The 20,373-nt window shown below is 45.2% G+C and overlaps 1 protein-coding gene across 5 annotated transcripts in view; it reads right to left on the reverse strand.

The window, feature by feature from the left end:
• Positions 1–1,268: 1,268 nt before the first annotated feature.
• LOC137425908 (putative E3 ubiquitin-protein ligase makorin-1) overlaps positions 1,269–20,373 on the reverse strand; it is a 117,540-nt gene continuing 98,435 nt past the window's right edge. For 4 of the 5 annotated variants that reach the window (XM_078776001.1, XM_078776005.1, XM_078776004.1 and 1 more), the window contains 3 exons: positions 8,740–8,850; positions 8,489–8,633; positions 1,269–3,538 (listed from right to left, as the gene is read on the reverse strand). In XM_078776001.1, the coding sequence (XP_078632127.1) occupies positions 3,302–3,538; positions 8,489–8,633; positions 8,740–8,850 (493 nt within the window). In that variant the 3' untranslated portion in view covers positions 1,269–3,301. The remainder of the gene's footprint in view (positions 3,539–8,488; positions 8,634–8,739; positions 8,851–20,373) is intronic. The other variant, XM_078776002.1, reaches the window with a different exon arrangement.

Raw genomic sequence — 20,373 nt, forward strand, 5'->3', positions numbered from 1 at the left:
AATTAATCGTGGATTCTATGATGGTGAGCTGCCCAGGCCCTGATGCAGCAAAGCTGCCGCAAACCATAATATTTCTACCACCATGCTTTACAGTTGGTATCAGGTTCTTGTGGTCAAATGCTGTCTTTGGTTTTCGCCAAACATGTCTTCTGGTACTGTGGCCAAATAGCTATACCTTTGACTCATCTGTCCAGAGCACATTGTTCCAGAAGTGCTGGTCTTTGCCTAGGTGTTCATTGGCAACATTTAGTCTTGCCCTGATGTTCTTTCTGGACAGCAAAGGTTTCCTCCTGGCACACATCCCATGTAGATCAAATTTGTGCAGCCTCTTTCTAATGGTAGACTCGTGCACTTTGACATCAACAGTGGCAAGAGCTACCTGTAGGTCCCGTGATGACATTCTGGGGCTTTTAGAGACTTATTTCAGCATCTTGCAGTCTGCTCTCGGGATGAACGTGCTGGGGCGGCCTGGCCTGAACAAGTTGGCAGTTGTTTGGAATATTCTCCACTTGTAGATGATCTTCCGGACAGTCGAATGATTGATTTCAAATTGTTTGGAGATCTTTTTAAATCCCTTCCCAGACTCGTAGGCATCGATAACCTTCTTTCTGAAGGCCTCAGAGAGCTCTTTTGATCGAGGCATGGTGACGCACACTTCAACAACAAAGAGCAAACAAACCAAACTAAATGTCTGAGGTTTAAATAAGACAGGTTCCTCCAAGATCCTCTCGAACAATGTTCTAATCATTTGCACCTGAGCTGGTGCACCTGATTCAAATTTTAGGTATTTGAAGTAGTGATAAATGTAGGGGTGTACTTACTTTTTCCACATGCGAAATTTGCATTTATGTTTATTTAAATTATACAATGGACTTCAAAATGTAAATGTTTCATGATACTTGTTATATTATATCACCTTTATCTATCAATATTGTTGAAATGAAGATCAAATAGCTGTATGTTGAAATATATTGAAAAAGTCAAAATTTCACATGGGGTGTACTTACTTTTTCACGTGACTGTATATATAAACAGAAATCGGGCGCTACTTTTGACTCACCCTGTAAGCAGGCATTCATTTTGCTGACCACAGAAGGATGACAGGCTGAGTTAACCCACCTTGTGTTTGTTGAAAATCTGATGACAAAAGCTCAAATGGTTCAAAAGAAAGGTATGATAAACACACACACGCACACAGACAATTGCAAAACCCTGCCTCGCTGTGTGGGAGACAGACTGAATCTCAGAGGATGACAAGAAAACTCCACAAAGGAACCAGTACACATTTATTAAAGGTATACAGGTTTTGCATGGAATGTTCAACAGTGAACAGGGATTCTGAAAAAGCACCAAAAGGTGTAAGGCTGAACACCATTAAACGTGTCAGGACCACTGCCTGTCGGTGGTCCCGGTGTCCGACATTGGTGGCAGCAGAGTGCCAAAAAAAAATAAAAAAAGGTGTAAACTAGATGGTTCCTGAAGTAAAACATGCACACTCTGCTTCAAAGACAAAAAAGCAAAACCTGTATGACAATGCTTTACCATTACTTTTAAAATGGTTTAAAAATGCCAAACATAAGAATAAAAAATAAAAAGAAAAAGGGAAGAAGCAAAAAGAATCAAAATATTTTGCATCGTATGCAACGCATCTCAATACACCAGTGTAAACCAGCCCAATATCTCGATCTACTTTGCGTGACAACGTTAGGAACGAGGAGAAAAATAACATCATCCATCTTTTAACCCGATTCCATCCGCATTTCAAAGTGGTCAGTGCATCGCTAAGTTTTCAGAATACAGCTACATGTCAGTGGTAAATATGTCCAAGAGTGCGATCTTATTTCATTTTATACACTACAACGCAAACACAACCCACAAAGCTATGTTAACTCAACAAGTCCGATACTAAATAAAAACGTTACATTATCTCAAAAACAAGCCCTTGCTTCGCATGCTTGCGTCAACTAAAAGCTGCAAAGGCAAAATGAGACAAATGTAGCAACAGCCCAAAGAAATAAAATGTGTGTGTGTGTGTGTGTGTGTGTGTGTGGGGGGGGGGGGTCAAAGGGAGCCTCACGACTTAGTCATATAAGGTACTATCTACTATCACACCCGTTATAGTTAGCCGTGGTTACACAAGCAAAAACATCACAGGGTAGGCGAGGGGGAAGATAGTCTTTTGTGTTTTATCGTACGATTCTGTAAACGCGTTTCTTCCGCTATGCCTCGTAAGCGATCGAGATTCAGACTGCACCGACGTAGAGCTTAAAGCTCCAATCCCACAGAATGACTTCGCACACGGCATACCCAAGGGTCGAGTACATCAAGCAGAACCCAATCCTGCACGGTGCAACATCCTATGATGCCGGCCTGAATCAAATGTTCACAAAGGCCAAGCGGACAATTCGAAAGCACTTAGTGTGTTCTCTTGTTCATTTTCTCTTGCTTGGTATTTTGTGTATGCTTGTTATTTTAACATGTTGACCAACAGTAGTACAAACGTTTCACAAATTAAGGAAAATTTAAAATAAACATAGTGTTAATACATTTACAGAAGGCTGCCTTCTGAACTGTGCTGTAATGATTATTCCACAAGGTAAAGTATGGTTTTGATGTACGAGTCAGAATGCTAAAGCTTTCATGCTGAGGGTGAGAGCAGGAGGGAAAAGGACAGAGAGAAGGATCAAGGGTGACTGTGCAGATTTGTTCTCTCATTTGTTAGAAGGGTGTGTCGAGAAAAGGAAAGGCAGCTCAGGGCTGAAGGCATAAGGCAGTTAACTTTGGGTCTGAACATGAAACTGAACATCATCGGTACAAACAACCTCATGTGATAGACATTCATCCCGAAATCAATGGAAGTGTGCATCTTCCGACTCGCTCACTTGCGCTTGGACCAGCAGCTGGTGGAGTGAGAGAAAAAAACAAGACCGAGCGAGGGAAGGGAGGAAGAGAACGAAGAAAAGATGCAAGGTCAGAGCCCTCCCAGGATTGCTGAGCGGGTCAGATGGTGGCGAGATCCCACAAAAGCGAAGCAGCTCAAACATACAAGCAAAACACCAGAGTATTTTAAAGGAAGGAAAGGGGGGTCTGGGAAGAGATAGCAGGAAGTAATGCCAAGTACAATAGTTAGAGAAGACAATAAAGTCACAGGTTGGAAGAAAAAGGATCAGGTAACATTGAAAGGACAAGAGGAAGGGAAAATGGAGGATGAGAGGTGAGGAGAGATGCAGGTACGGTGAGGGAGCAACATCGCAAATTACCAAGGGTTGAAAATAAATGGAAGAAAACAGCAAAGGTTTTGTCAGAAGAACAACGCCTCATTTTCAAGCTCCTCCAGTATCTCTGAGGCAATGTCATCTTCATCGTCGTCATCTTCGTCCGAGTCGCTGTTGAAGTCCGTTTCTCCAGAAAGCAGCATGAAGAGGAGATCGCTAAGTTCTGTCAATGAAATGTCATCATCATCGTCTGAGTCGAATGCAGCAGAAACTCGAGTTTCCCGCTCTTCAATGAAATCCCACAAGCGCACCGTGCTCTGAAACTGCATCAAACACAAATAAATACCATCAGAACTACAGCACTAAATTATATTGTGTTCAAATTTGATAAGGAAGCAGGTTTTGTTGACAAATGTCTTCATTCCAGGTAATAAACAGCTTTATGGAAATGTACCAAGCATATACGAAAAGGGTCATTTAGATGAGGGAGGGAGTCGGAGGAGACGGAAGCAAGATGAAAGTTCTCACCCGTTATAGTTCTTTCAGATCAGCATGGCTGGTTCATGGTACGTAAGTAAAAATGAACTTTTGTTATGGATCTAAAATAAAATGAAATTCTAACACAAGGACTGTGATGCCAGGATGTTTTAAATTATGCAATCTAAACTCAACGTCTATCTTCCTAAGATAATACAGAATGTCGTATCTTCCTTCAGGCTTCAACTCTGTACAGTTAAAACGGCAATTATTTCCAAGATAAAGACGTGCTTTTGGGAGCACACTTTAATCGTGTATGCACTGTAATGTAATGTTACGTTCCTGGTCCACCTTTGTGGTTTGGTTCTGTGTTTTGTGAATGACCATATGCCCTTCCAGTTCAGGCGGGATCAAATGTGATCTCGCGAGAGCACATCTTGCAGCCTGTCTTACCAATAAAGCAGTATATCACACAGGAAATATATTTTAAACAGTATCACGGTATTTTAAACAATTTTCAATAGTTGCCAGGAGACAAGGCAGCATGTAGAATCAATAATACGAAAGGAATCACAAGACTTAAAACTAAACAGATATATAATTAAATAATCACACGTGCTCAAGCAACTCATGAGTACCAGTTCACTGGTAATTCCCTGTGTGTTGCAAGATGCGACTAACAGGGTTGGCGGCAGGAAGGGCATCCGGCCATAAAACATCGCTTCAAAAAGGGGACATGGTGCCTGAAAAAGGCCAACCCCTGCTCTGCGGGGAAAAATGGCCTCCAAAGGTGGTGTGTGTGTGTGTGCAAAAATATTTTTATGCATGCGAATGCACGAGGTACAGGGTCGCGCACAAATGTCGAAGCAGGTCACATATTCTGAACTGCGAATGTGCAGATACCATGAATGTCGAAACCAAGAATATCAGGGTTTTACTGGACATAGTCAAGGCTCATGGAAGAGCCAGTACACTGAATGGATCAGGACGTAACAGACAAAAACAGGACGCAAAACATGCATGCATGGTGTGGACAAAATGGATACAAAAGGAAACCTCAAGGAGGGAAAACCAGGAAATTTGGAAGGACGACGGATTTGGGTAGGGTTAACAAGGGTAGAAAAGATTATCGTTTTGGATTGGGATGGTGGTGAACAGCTATCTTGAAGACCTAGAGGGAAGAATGAGATTGAAGGTGATGTGATAGTTGATTACACAGGTGGGGAAGAGGAACAAACGAGTGAAGGTGAGCAGTGATCCTGGAATTAGGTCGTTCCACCAGAAGGGGGGTTGATGGTGGACCATTTGAGCCCTGCAGAAACCTGGGGATTGGAGAGGACAAAGCATGCAAAGAGGTCATGGTTCATGAAGGTCATGGTTCCCAAAGCGTCAAGCTGAGCAAGATGTGAGGGCAAGGGAGCCAGCCCCGAGGGGAGACCAGTGCTCCATGAAGCTGCGGATAAAGGCCTTTTTGGTGGATAGGAATTCAGGTGTGCCAAGGAAGGAATTTGTACGATGGAGGATGCCCAGTCGACGGCTGGCTTTGGAGGGCATCTTTGAAAGATGGTTTGGCCAAGAAAGATCATGGCTGATAGTGAGACCCAGGAGTTTGAATAACTGACCTTCCTGAAGAGGATGGTTAAGAAAGTAGAACGGAGGGTTTTCCAGATGGTCCTTTCAGAGAGAGATTTGTCAAGATTGAAAGATATATTGCTCGTGTTTGACCAGCTTGTGATTTTTTTTTTTCATGGTCTGAAGAGAGGGAAAAGGCTGCAACCTACCTGTCCGAAGGATGAGGGATGTCAAGTCACGGCAGAGGGTGGAGTCATCAGCACATAGATAGAGGATTTTCCAGAGTCAGATCATTGATAAAGATCATAAATGAGACTGGGGCCAGAACATTGCCTTGGGGCACTTCAGCCTTGATAGGGAGAGGAGATGAAAGGATTCTGTTAAGTGCCACATTGTGGCAACAAAAATAGATGAAGTCGGTAAGCCATGTGTTGGTAAGCCATTTGTCGAGTTGTCCTTGGATGTCATAGGTACAGAGTCTGGAGAGTAAGGCAGGATGCCAGACTATCAAAAGCACAATATATGTCCAGAGAGATGGCCCTGGTCTCATGTCTAACATGAATGGCCTCCATCCATTCTTGAGTGAGCAGAAGCAGCATGTCCAAGGAGTGACCTGGTCCAAAACCAAATTGGTGACCTGAGATAAGGTTGTTGGAGAAAAGGAAGGATTTCATTTCAACTGTGATGATGGATTCCATGACCTTGATGATTGGAAGCAAGCCGATAGGCTTGTAGATGAGGGGACCTGTTTTTGCACATTTTTATGTAGTGCATTGATCTTGTTGGATTTCCAAGCAGATGGAAGATGACCGAGCACAAATGATGGGGTGAATACAGCAGAGAGGAGATGTGCAAGAGCAGCATTCAGCAGAACAGGCTTTTAGGACATGAGCTGATGCAGTCTGTTCCAGTTGCAGAGTCAGAGTCGAGGGTTAATATAACCTTCTCCACCTTCTCAGGTGCAAAAGACAGTCCAGGAGCAGTTGGGTATGACAGGGAAGAGTGAGGGGTTGGGAACACAGAATTGAGGCATTCAGCCTTCTCACAAGCAAAGTCTGCTGTGGTGCCATTTGAAGAGAGGAAAGGGATGGAAGAGTGGCATACTCCAGAGATAGACTTAACAAGATGCCACCAGGTTTTAGAGGAGGGAGACAAGTTTGAAAGTTCATTCTTGACCTTGGACAGATGTTGCTTTCTGGTCCTCCTGCGAGTGCACACACTGGTCGCGGGATTTTTGGAATGCACTGGGATTGTCTTCGGTTGGATTTGCCATCCAGGTAGAGAAGGCAAGTTTATCAGAGCAATTGCCTCATCACAGGGTTCAGTGTACTATGGACGGGAATAAAGGGAGGATAACTGAAGACGAGATGGGATGAATCTGTGCTTGAGAGAGAGCAGGTTTCTGTGGAAGAATCGGCTGAGTTAACATCAGGGCCAGTAGATATGGGAGACCAGTCCTGAAGAGACATGGCTGCTTGAGTGAAATGCCAGACTTGCTGGCACTGAGGCAGTACTCTGGGAACAGATAGAGAGATGCTGACTTTTACAAGCACATGATCAGATGAATGAATTGGAGCAGAGGAAGAGCAGGACACATTTACAGGAAAGTTAGTCACCACCAAGTACAGAAGGGAGGACTTGGCATTTGGAGAAATGCGGGTTGGAAAGTTTGCAGACTAAGTCAGTCCCATGGAGTCACAGAAGTCCTTTGCTGAAGTGCCATGGCTTGTGAAAGAGGTACTAAGGCCCAGCCAAGTTGCATGGTGACAAATGAAATTGCCACATATGAGGAAGAGGGGGGAAAAAGCGGACACGTGCCAAGATGCGGGGCAGGGGTAGAGTTTATTGGCCTGAGGAAGCTCACTGTGAAGTGGGTGAAACATCGCCAGAGACTGGGTCTGTTCTTGCTTATTACTTGAATTCGCAGAGCAGAACCAGTTACTTTTTTGTTTGGATGCACCTTCAAAATGGATAATCCCAACCACCCCCATCTTATACCATATATGTATATTCTTACGTTTATGGGGGGTAGGTGAAAGAATACCGAAGGAGCGATAGGATTGTATAATTAGTAACAAGGACCGTGTGACACGTCGGAGAAATTTCGCATGAGGGGTGGTGCAGTGCTAATTAGTGGTAGGGTTTAAGGGTAACTTTCCCCAGTGTGTGCTTACCCTCTAACTTTCCCCTAATGTTTTTGCTGACAAGGCCGGCCATGTAAAACACCTTTAAATTATATCAACTGCCAACTACAAGCCAAGCAAGTTCCAGGATTAAGTCATGCCCCCACGGACCGAATAAGGAAAATGCCCCGGCCGCGAGAGGCAAAGAATCAGGGGGTGGAGAGGAGGGCCGGCAGGCCACACTCCGAGGGACACGATTGGGCCATTGGACGTGGGCGGGGCAAACTGGGAGGGAAACTACACGATTGCCTACAGAGAGTGAACAGGAGGAGGTCACTCTCTCTGCTCAGACAAGAAGGCTGCACAATCTTTGACCTTGGTGTGCTGACTGAGTTGGGCACGTTTTGGAGAGCGAGGAGCTCTTGGCAGCGTGGGTGGTGGTGGAGAGAGGGTTTCACCTGTCAGACTCACCAGGGAGTAGTGTTGTGCTTGCCCAGGCAGTGGTGGACGAAGGAGGCAGTCCTCAGGAGTTTGCCACAGGCTTGATAGCGAGAGCCATCTACGTGCGGCACTGCCACCATTTTGATCTTCCCGTGAGGGAGGCGTTAAGCATTGAGCTTCAACGGCCACCAACATCCTAAAAGGTTTCATTTTGAGGCCAAAGTAAGTGCCGGCACGAAAAGGACATTTTATTTTAGTTTATCTTTCCTCTGTGTGTTTTTGAGTCAGTATGTGGAGGGTCCACACAAGTATAATTTTAGTTTACCTCACCTTTCATTTTCATCCCATGATTTATTTTCATCAAATTATTTGATTGTTGAATTTATTGTTGTGTTTGCACGTTTCGCGGTTTCAGTATAGATCTGTGTGCTTTGTGTAGACAAACGCTCCGTGTCTCTTCTTTCCCCGTGCTCGCCATAACTGTCAAAAGATCGAAGTTCACCTCAGGAGTTAAAGCAGTTCGGCTATTCGTCCAAGGCTGGTCTTAACTAGCTACGTACACGACAATATATTTCACTTAATTTTGCCATCCAAGACAGACTAGTCATCGTCTCAACCTTGTGCTTTGGTAATGTTGACAAAATAAGATGCAGCACTCACGCGCACTCGGCCCTCAGATGAGCGCTGCTTGCGAGGTGGTTGCCTTTCTTCCTTGCGTCCATCCGGGTATGCGTGCATGTAGAAGCAACTACTGCCGAATGGACATGAACCTTTGCCTTGATCAAAGTACCGACAAGCTTTCTTCCTGCACAACGTATGGCAAAAAGCAGAAAGAGTTAACACCATCATTTTCACTAAAGGTACATCTTTATTATGATGATAACTCAAACCCCAAATAGTAGTAAGTTCACCCCATGGCATCTTTGTAGTTGCTGATGAGATTATCTTTCTCCTCCTTGCTGTCAAACCAGTATTCGCTGGGAATTACAAAGTCTGATGTAACACGGCACTCTGGGCAAGCCCTGAAAAGCAATGAATCAAAGTGCATATTTTAGGTCATTAGCAAAGAACTCGCCCTTATGGACAGGTTAATTCGCCCACTTTTAATACACGGATAATTTGCGTCCCCTCCCCACACTAAACTCTGAACCAGAGGGGCTAGGAAATTTATTTTAAATCAATGAAAGGCTTCCCATGCATATCCCGAGTACAACCACCAGTTTTCAATTCATTTTTATGCCTCCGCCCCTGAAGGTGGCCGGAGGCATTATGTTTTCGGGTTGTCCGTCCGCCCGTCCGTACAGGCTAAACCTCGTTTTTCTCAGCAACCACATGTCCGATTGAGACGAAACTTCCAGGGTAGAAGTGACACCCATGCAGAATGTTTTTAGATAATTGGGATGTCACAGGTCACGTGGTATGGCAGCCATCTTGGAATAAACGCAAATAATTAAAAAATTATTTCTTGGAAACCGCCGAATGGGAAAATTTGAAACTTGGCACATTGTTAAGTACTCCAAATGGGGAACAAAATCATGATACTGATGACATCATAGGTCAAGTGGTATACCAGCCAAAAATGTTTTAATCAAATTCCTTATCCTAAAAATATTAAAATTATGACATCATAGATCACATGGTTTGGCAGCCATATTGGATTCAACCTAAAACTATAAAAACCATCTCCTCCCAAACCACCAAATCGATCGACTCGAAACGTTAAGTGTGTCATTGACGAGGCATGGCATTTAAAAGTTGATCACGAAAACATCATTGGTCACAAGGTGTGGCAGCCATATTGGATTGAAGGAAAATATTAAATAATTATATCTTTGAAACCACTTATCTTATCGATGCAAAATTTTACAAATATCACCCAACATACAAATATAGTTTGAAATATAGTTGTTGTCTAGTTGCATATAGTTTGAAAATGATATCGCAGGTCATGTGGTTTGGCAACCATATTGGATAGAAAAAACAAACCTTATCCGATCAACACGAAACTTCGCAAACATGATCTCTTACCCATACATATTGTTAAGAATTTGGGAAGTGATATATGTAGAGCAGAGTAGGTCTGAGTAGGTACCATGCTTCGGGATGTCACGGGAAGGAAAACTACCTCGTAATAAGTTCATGTGTAGGCGTTTGTCGGGTTAAGATGTATACTTGTGAATCTACCAGGAGATTCGTGTGAAAGTTAGTGGAGGGATTAATGAGTAGAGCCCTTGTATGTCTCACCTGGGTTTTTTCTTTTTGTATACAGAATCGAGGCTCGTGAAAGAGCTAACATTTATTTCACAAACAAGTCAAACAAACAAAATATATAAGAAGAGGGAGCGGAAGACAAGATGGGGAGAGAAGGGGAAGCGCACAAACACAACATTTGAGAGCAGGGAGATGTGTGGGAGGGAGAGGGCTTGGGAGGAGGAGGCGTGGGGGGGGGGGGGGTGGGAGAAGTATAAAACACAAGGACACCAAGGACTTCCAGGACAGAAGTTGGTATTTCAAAAAAGTGGATTTGGGGTGGAATTAGTGGGGGTAGAAAAGATCAAGGTTTTGGATGGGGGAAGATAAGAGATGGTGGTGAACAGCTGTTTTAAAGACCTGGAGGGTGGAGTGGGATTGAAGAGAGTGAGGGAGTTTGTTCAGAGGCGGGAGAAAAGAGGAATGAAGGAGTGAAGGTGAGCAGAGAGTCTTGATTTTGGCAGTTTAACCATAAGAGGGTTGCAGGCAGATCTTGTGCGACCTGCAGGAATATTTGGGGGACAGAGCCCAGAGAGAGTTGGGGGGGGGGGGGGGTGGCAAGGCTGGAGAGGAGTCGGTAGAAGACAGAAAGACCACCAACCTGCCTGCGGTGAGTGAGTGAAAGGCCCTTGGAGTTCGCTTCATCGCGGGAGATTCCAATGATTCTGAACGCTTTGGTTTCAACAGCGTGAAGACGAGCGAGGTGTGAGGCAGGAGCACCAGCCCAGAGGGGAGAGCAGTATTCCATTGAGCTGTGGATGAAAGCCTTGTATGTGGTGAGGAGCTCAGGTGTGCCAAGGAAGGACTTCGCACGACGGAGGATGCCCAGTCGGCGACTGGCTTTGGAGGCCAGATTTGAAATGTGGTTTTCCCAGGAAAGATCATGGCAGATAGTGAGACCCAAAGGCTTGGGTGACAGAACTTCTTGGAGAGGATTATTCAGAAAGTGGATGGGAGGGTTATCCAGTCGGTCTTTTCGGAGAGACATCGTAAGAGTGTGAGATTTGTCAGGATTGAATGACATGTTCCACTTGTTTGCCCAGTCTGTGATTTTGTCCAGATCTGCAGAGAGTGAGGAGGCTGCAGACTGCTGATCTGAGGGATGAGGAATGGAGCGACAGAGAGTGGGGTCATCAGCAAAGAGATACAGAGGATTTTCAAGAGGGTCAGAGAGATCATTGATGAAGACCAGAAAAAGCACAAGGCCCAGAACACTGCCTTGGGGAACTCCAGCCTGAACAGGAAGAGGAGATGAGAGAAACCCATTCAGGGCCACACTTTGACTACGACTAGAGAGGAAGTCCGCCAGCAATGCATGGAGATTTTCATGGATACCAAAGGAGGAGCGTTTGGTGAGCAGAGCGGGGTGCCAGACCGTATTGAAGGCACGTGATATGTCAAGGGAGACAGCTCTAATTTCCTGTTTGGCAATGAGGACCTCCATCCATTGTTGAGAAAGCAGAAGCAGCATGTCCAGAGTAGAGTGACCAGGTCTGAAACCAAATTGATGATCAGAGATCAAGCCATTGGCGAAGAGGAAAGATTTCATATCTGAAGCAATGATGGATTCCATGACTTTGCTGATAATTGGGAGAAGGCTGATTGGTCTGTAGTTGCTGGGATCTGTTTTTGCACCTTTTTTTGTGCAAAGCGGTGATGTTGATTGATTTCCAAGCAGATGGCAGATGACCTTGAGCTAAAGAGAGGGTGAAGAGAACAGAGAGATGGAGTGAAAGAGCGGAAGAACAGGATTTTAGGACCCGTGGGCTGATGCCGTCAGGTCCAGTTGCAGAATCAGAGTCGAGGGTCGACAGAAACATTTCAACCTTGTCAGGAGGAAAGGACACAGAGTCCAAGAGCAGCTGGGTATGGTGGGGGTACAGTGAGGGATGGGTTTGGGACACAATATTTAGAGGCAAACACAGAGTTGAGGCATTCAGCTTTTTCAGGTGCGGAGTCAGCCGTGTAGCCGTTTGAGGTGAGGGAAGGGATGGAGGGGGAACAAACACCAGAAACAGATTTGACCAGACACCACCAGGATTTGGAAGAGAGACAGATAAGAGAGTTCGGTCTTGAGAACGGAGAGATATTGTTTCCTGGCTCTCCTGAGGGTGACACACACTTGTTTCGGGCTTTGTGAAAGGACATGAGATTTCCTTCCGTTGGATTTGCTTTCCAGGAGACGAAAGCAAGTTGTTTCTGGGCAACAGCCTCACCACAAGATTCCGTGTACCATGGACGGGAGGAAGGGTATGACAACTGAAGACGAGATGGGATAAATCTGTGCATGAGAGAGCAATTTACTTTGGAAGAATTCCCAGGATGAGTTGATGTCAGAGGCGGTAGAGATGGGAGACCAGTCCAGATGATTGATGGCTGCTTGAAGACCGTGCCAGTTGGCCTGAGTGAAATGCCAGACTCGTCGACGCTGAGGAGGCTCTCTGAGAATGGTCAGAGAGATGTCCACTTTTACAAGCACATGATCAGATGAGCCGATTGGAGCAGAAGAAGAGCAGCAGCCATTTTCAGGGAAGTTAGTCATAACCAAGTCCAGAAGAGAAGATGCTCCTTTGACTGAGATCCGGGTCGGGAAATTGACAGATTGTGTCAGTCCCAGTGAGTCGCAGAAGTCCTTTGCTGAAAAGCCATGGCTGGTGAGAGAGGTACGCACACCCAGCCAAGTGGCATGGTGACAATTGAAATCACCACATATGAGGAAGAGAGAGTTGGGATGGGTAGATAGAAGTTGGTCCATATTTATTATCAGACAGCGACATGGAGATGGAGTCATCACTGTTTGGTGGACTTTATAACACACATATGAACAAAAGGTGGGAGCGAAGGGGAAGCCATAGCCAAAGGTATTCCTGGGGGTGAGGTGGAGAGAGGGCAGTGCAGGGTGAGTGAGGAAGAGTTTTTTTTATAAAGACAGCAACCCACCTCCAGGACGAGGCTCAGGTCTATCATACCGGAGGAGGGAGTAACCTGGGAGAGATACCAAGGAATCAGAGACATCATGAAGGAGGAAAGTTTCTGTTAAGCAGATCACATCTGGTTTGTCAGAAGCAACCTGGATGGAGAGATCAGTCAAGTTTGAGCGAAGGCCCCGGATGTTTGAGGTCCATACCGTTAATGAAGAGGAAGGGGAGCATCGGATACAGAACAGGGGGGGGAGGGGTAGGGTAAGATGTTGAAGAGGAGGAAGAGGTAGGGAGAGTTGTTGAAGGTGTGTCAGAGATTTCAGAATAGCTTGGAGAAAGGGAAGAATGGGGCAGACAAAAGGTTTGATGGTGATTGGGTGAGGCACAGTGAGGTGTTATTTGAGGAGGGGGAAGAGCGAGGCAGAAGGTTGGGGGAGATGAAGGTGAAAGTTGGAAGGGGGAAGAAGCGGGGAGGACGCTTTGAGGAGGAGAGGTGAGAGTGGAGTCTAGGAGGGGAGGAGCGAGGGAGAGTCTCGGAGGAGAGGGGTGTGGGGGGAGTTTAGGAGGGAAGGGGCAAGGGGGGAGATTTGAAAGGGATGGGTGATGGGGAAGATTTGGAGGGGAGGGGAAAGGGGGAAGATTTGAAAGAGATGGGTGATGGGGAAGATTTGGAGGGGAGGGGCAAGGGGGTAGATTTGGAGGGGAGGGGTGATGGGGAAGTTTTTGAGGGGAGGGGTGATGGGGAAGTTTTGGAGGGGAGGTGGTGATGGGGAAGTTTTGGAGGGGAGGGGGTGATGGGGAAGTTTTGGAGGGGAGGGGTGATGGGGAAGTTTTGGAAGGGGAGGGGTGATGGGGAAGATTTGGAGGGAAGGGGTGATGGGGAAGATTTGATGGGGAGGAGCAAGGGGGAAGATTTGAAAGGGATGGGTGATGGGAAGATTTGGAGGGGAGGGGCAAGGGGGTATATTTGGAGGGGAGGGGCAAGGGGGTAGATTTGGAGGGGAGGGGCAAGGGGGAAGTTTTGGAGGGAAGGGGTGATGGGGAAGATCTGGAAGGGAGGGGTGAGATTGGATTTTGAAAAGTGTACGATTAATGGGAAACGAACATTTATTGCAAAATGAGTTTCTTGAGACCTTCGAGTCAAAAATACGTTTGAGGACGCTGAAGGAGGGGTTTCGGGAATGTAGAAAAGAGGAACTGTAAGAGATGGAATTTTTTTTTGGAATGAATAGATTTGGTGAGCAAGTCGAAAGCATCCTTTTATAGAAGAAGAAGAAAAAGGAAGAAGAAAAAGGTGTTATAATGTATGACAGAATGCAGTACTTCAGGTGAAACTTTAAACATTACGAACAACGTGATCAAAGAACGAACGAACAAATAAGAACAACGAATAAGCGAATATGAACAGAGAAGGAAATGTTTGTTTTTTTTGAGTTGAGATTTTAAACAAGGAAGTATGGGGTGAAAGACTGGGACAAAAACAGAGAACGAAAGTAATTGCAGCACAATCGATGAACCGCTGAGAGAAAAACAAAGCCTCAAGGCCGGACACGGTAGCCTACGAGGTCTCAGAATACGCGACACGAATTAACCGACGATTTTGTATACATGTCTGAAAAATTAACACCGAGAATCTTACTAAAGACACACTATAGGTACACACACCGAAAGATAGATACAGTTTCGACAAAAACACAATTGTGAAAAATTACTTAACTTCGAAAGCGTGAGCGCATGGACAGCTTCGAAAAGACGTGACCTCCAATCTTGCGCATGTGCAAAAGCCCTGGTTGGCCAAACCTTTGTCCCTTTTGGCATTGCAGACCACATAGACACTTAGTTAGGACCTTTAGTACAACACTAAATAACGCCCTCCCCCGAGATGACCAAGGAAGAAAAAAGGCCAGGACACCGCCGATAATTGCCGCCACCATTTACACCTCCGAGAGGCCTATCCACCTCGCATAGCACGTGCTATGGCCAAGGAACAGAGGACGAGAGTGGGAGTGGCGCAGTGGGCGTGCCCCTGGACGAGCCGGCGAGTCGGTGGAGGCTCTGATTGGCTGGCAGCGCGCCAAGACTGACGTCACCGGCCGTGGCTATAACGAGGGCCGAGCGCCAGTTTCAGAGAGAATGTGATCGAGAGTTGATACGAGTGCAGTTCGTACGAGTTAGTTGCCGAACGCCATTGCGCAGTTGAGAGAGAGTTGGGAGCTAGTTGCCGAACGCCATTGCGCAGTTGAGAAGGTCAGATCGAAGAACGCCAGGCAGTTCGTTTGAGGTGCGCACGGGCAGAGTTGACAGTTGATCCCGAGCAGTTGGATTCCTGGCAGTGCAGTGCAGTCCGTTTTGAGCAGTTGGGTTTGAGACGCGGCAGGACTTTTGTCCGAGTCGACCTCGTGTGGAGCCGCGAGCCTGCATGGGACGCTTGGGCGCTTGGAGCGAGGCCTTGTGGGACTTGGAGCGAAGGACCTCGTGGTGTGCGGTCGGGCCGGGCGGAGCGGTGTTGGACAGCAGCCAAGGAAGACGATGAGACAGATACAATCACGTGAAAAAGTAAGTACACCCCATGTAAAGTTTTGACTTTTTCAACATATTTCAACATACAGCTATTTGATCTTCATTTCAACAATATTGATAGATAAAGGTGATATAATGTAACAAATATCATGAAACATTTACATTTTGTAGTCCATTGTATAATTTAAATAAACATAAATGCAAATTTCACATGTGGAAAAAGTAAGTACACCCCTACATTTATCACTACTTCAAATACTTAAAATTAGAATCAGGTGCACCAGCTCAGGTGCAAATGATTAGAACATCGTTAGAGAGGATCTTGGAGGAACCTGTCTTATTTAAACCTCAGACATTTAGTTTGGTTTGCTCTTTGTTGTTGAAGTGGGCGGCGTCACCATGCCTCGATCAAAAGAGCTCTTAGTCAGGTTCACTATGTCAATAAATTATATTTCATTCAAAATCATGGTAGATTAGCAAACCTATACATTTTTGGAAATGTTATAGCATAAGGAAACTAAAAATCAATGTTTACATTTGAGGAGATACCTGTATGGCGGCCATTTTGGATTTTCAAAATGGCCACTGTAAAATACATATTTTGTTCTATTTCTGCCTCTAATTAGCATAAAAACTTTTTAAAATATACTAAACCTATATTTTCAGGGACAAGGAATCCAATGAAAGTATCAAATTAGTGCTATGGGGAATGATAAGACACGAATCAAAGGTTTTGAATTGCAAAATACTGTCTTGATATTCGCGATAAGTTGCATCATCAAATACATGTTATCATTTTGTACAGGCAGGAAATAACATCAAAATGTGTCACAATAATTCATATCACCAAACATACACAGGCAGTCAGCAAAATCATATATACACATGCAGTCAGTATAACTTCACATCAACACAGGCAGTCAATGACAAAATATACACAGCCAGTCAATGGCATCAAACATACACGATTACAGAATATGCCATTTAGAGTTCGTCATCACTGTCCTGTGTGTCGTATCCGACAATATAGTCCGCATCGTTTTCACAGTCCGTTCCACACAAGCAAAGGTCGGTCAAATTGATTGGCAAATCGAATTGGTCGAATGGTCGATCGAATCGAATTCGATGAATCGAATCGAATCGAATCGATCGAATGGTCGATAGAAGCGATTGGTCAAATTGGTCGAATGGAATTGGTCGATTGGTCGAATTGGTCGAATCGAATTGGTCGGAATTGGCAAATGCAAACATTGATTTTCAGATTTTCCATGTAATAACGTTTCCAAAAATGTATAGGTTTGCTAATCTACCATGATTTTGAACGAAAAAATATAGTGAACCTGACTATCTCCGAGGCCTTCAGAGAGAAGGTTATAGATGCCTACGAGTCTGGGAAGGGATTTAAAAAGATCTCCAAACAATTTGAAATCAATCATTCGACTGTCTGGAAGATCATCTACAAGTGGAGAAGATTCCAAACATTGCCAACTTGTTCAGGCCAGGCCGCCCCAGCAAGTTCAGCCCGAGAGCAGACTGCAAGATGATGAAAGAAGTCTCCAAGAACCCCAGAATGTCATCACGGGACCTACAGGTAGCTCTTGCCACTGTTGATGTCAAAGTGCACGAGTCTACCATTAGAAAGTGGCTGCACAAATTTGATCTACATGGGAGGTGTGCCAGGAGGAAACCTTTGCTGTCCAGAAAGAGCATCAGGGCAAGACTAAAGTTTGCCAATGAACACCGAGGCAAAGACCAGCACTTATGGAACAATGTGCTCTGGACAGATGAGTCAAAGGTAGAGCTATTTGGCCACAGTACCAGAAGACATGTTTGGCGAAAACCAAAGACAGCATTTGACCACAAGAACCTGATGCCAACTGAAAAGCATGGTGGTGGAAATATTATGGTTTGGGGCAGCTTTGCTGCATCAGGGCCTGGGAAGCTCACCATCAAAGAAATCCACTATGAATTCTTCATTGTACCAGAGGGTGCTTGAGGATAATGTGAGGCCATCTGTCGGAAAGTTGGAGCTCAACCGAAGGTGGACCTTGCAACATGACAATGACCCTAAACATACCAGTAAATCCACCAAGGAATGGCTGAAAAGAAAGAAATGGAGAGTTCTGGAATGGCCAAGTCAAAGCCCGGATCTAAATCCCATCGAGATGTTGTGGGGGGATTTGAAACGAGCTGTGCATGCAAGAAACCCTTCAAACATCGCACAGCTGAAAGAATTCTGCATGGAGGAGTGGCAAAAATTTCTACCAGTCGATGTCAGAGACTGGTAGACAGTTATAAGAAACGCCTACTTGAGGTTGTTTCTGCCAAAGGGGGCAATACCACCTATTAGAGCCAAGGGTGTACTTACTTTTTCCTCATGCAAAATTTGCATTTATGTTTATTTAAATTATACAATGGACTACAAAATGTAAATGTTTCATGATATTTGTTATATTATATCACCTTTACCTATCAATATTGTTGAAATGAAGCTCAAATAGCTGTATGTTGAAATATGTTGAAAAAGTCAAAACTTTACATGGGGTGTACTTACTTTTTCACGTGACTAAGCCCGAGCTTTGCGTACATTTTGCACAAAAGACGTGTTTCTTTCGTAATTCATAATCCCTCGTTTTGTTTCTGAAGTCGGTGTGCGGGATCTTGATTTAGGATATTTATTACCGGCGCGTGTTTTTACTGTCCTCACTTTTCCCAATAAACCCTTATATTATTTTCTGTACATATTTCTGAACGCAGTTTACCGGGTGGTTGATTTTAATAGATAAGGCTGCGGGGGCTCTCGCCGTTCCCCTCCATTCCACGCGCTTGGGGCTTTTGGTTTTGGAATCTGCCATTGAGTTTTCGCCTCGGAAGTTAAAGCGTTCGTGATCGGCATCCGCAACTCTGGTGTTAATCGGAGTTGCATGACAATATGCAGATGGTACATTTTTAAAGGTCATACGTCACGTGGTGTGACAGACATATTAGCTTGAAAGCCGATATAAAAAAAATCCCTTCTCTGAAACTGTTTCACCGATCAATGTGAAACCTGTCATGGCTGGTGAAAAATGTGATACTTGAAAACAGGTGAAGGGATTTAAATCAAACTTGTTTATTTTGAGGACAGTGAACGAGGGCATCTACCCATTGTGGGACTATGTGGAGGCATATTGGTGACACAGTGGCATTGCTCTAGTTTTTCCAACGATTTCGGAATGCATTAAAGTTAAGCCACAAACTCACAAAAACAAAACAAAACCAAAGGCACTTATTCCATTTTATGATAATTTGCTATGATAATCATTTGCACATGAAGAAGACAAGTTTGAGGCCAATGCCTTGTTTCCACTAGCCACATTTGTAGACTTTTCAACAAAATTGCGAATAAACAACACCCGTTTCTAAACCATAACTAGGCTATATATATATACTGTGCATGCAACAAAAAACAGAAAGGCAGCAGAAATAATATGATAAAAGCAGTAATTAACATTTTAAATAGTTTGAGCACCTCAAAGGTCAACTATAAATTTATTGGATAGTTGTAGTCGCCACTATTTAAAAATAACTAGAAAGGCAATCTTCGCCGTGACGTCGACCTATACAGGGTGAGTCAGAAGTCGCGCCCGATTTACGTTATATATATATATATATATATATATAAATATCTATAAATATATATAAATATATATAAATATATATACATATATGTAAATATATATAAATATATATTAAAAAAAAAAAAAAAAAAAAAAAAATATATATATATCTATATATATCTATATATCTATATATATATATATATATATATATAGGAGGGGAGGAGAGGAGAGGGTGGCGTGGGAGGGGGAGGGGGGAAGGGGGGGAGGGGGAAGGGGGGAGGGGGGAGGGGGAAGGGGGGAGAGGGGAGGGGGAGGTGAGGGGGGAGGGGGAGGTGAGAGGTGAGAGGTGAGAGGTGAGAGGTGAGAGGTGAGGGGGGAGGGGGAGGGAGAGGAGGGAAGGGGGAGGAGGGAGGGGGGAGGGGAGGGGTAGGTGAGGGGGAGGGTGGAGGAGGAGGGAGAGGAGGGAAGGGGGAGGGAGGGGGGAGGGGAAGGGGGGAGGGGGGAGGGGGGGAGGGGGGAGGGGGGAGGGGGAGGTGAGAGGTGAGGGGGGAGGGGAGGGAGAGGAGGGAAGGGGGAGGGAGGGGGACGGGGGAGGGGGAGGAGGGGGAGGGAGGGGGAGGGGAGGGGGAGGTGAGGGGGGAGGGGGGGAGGGGGAAGGTGGGAGGGGGGAGGGGGGAGGGGGGAAGGGGAAGGGGTAGGAGGGAGGGGGAAGGGGGATGGAAGGGGAGGGCCAGTCAACAATGACGTTGCAGTTCTCATGGTCGGAGAGCAGCACAACAATCGCGACATCGTCTTGAATCTTCGCAACAGCACGAAGCGGATTTTGGAGACTCACCGATCCTATGACCCACGTCCTCCAGTACCGGCGTTGCCGGGTGGGGGAAAGGAGTACATTCCCAACCCGTACATTCGCCCTCTCGACTCAAGCTCACTCAGACAAAAGCCCCGCTCAAATTACACCGTGAAGGCCCAATGGCCATGTCTATGCCACAAATCAAGTACGTGAGCGAGTCGGGCGCACTGAATTGAAAATATATAGAACGCTCATACTCCGTGAAAAGTGAAGCCAACTGCGGCGGGGATGGAACATCACGTGATCGCTCTGAGCGAATCAGCGCGCTGCTCTGCCACCGGTCAGAATCCGTGTATAATATTCCTCGCTGAAACAAAATCTATGTGAAACATGCTACTATCTATGCTAAATCATGCTAAATGCTAATCATGCTAAAATCTATGCTACTTGCTGTGAGTT

The sequence above is a fragment of the Myxine glutinosa genome, chromosome 4, assembly GCF_964187855.1.
Source record: "Myxine glutinosa chromosome 4, kmMyxGlut1.1, whole genome shotgun sequence".
Classification (NCBI taxonomy): Eukaryota; Metazoa; Chordata; class Myxini; order Myxiniformes; family Myxinidae; genus Myxine; species Myxine glutinosa.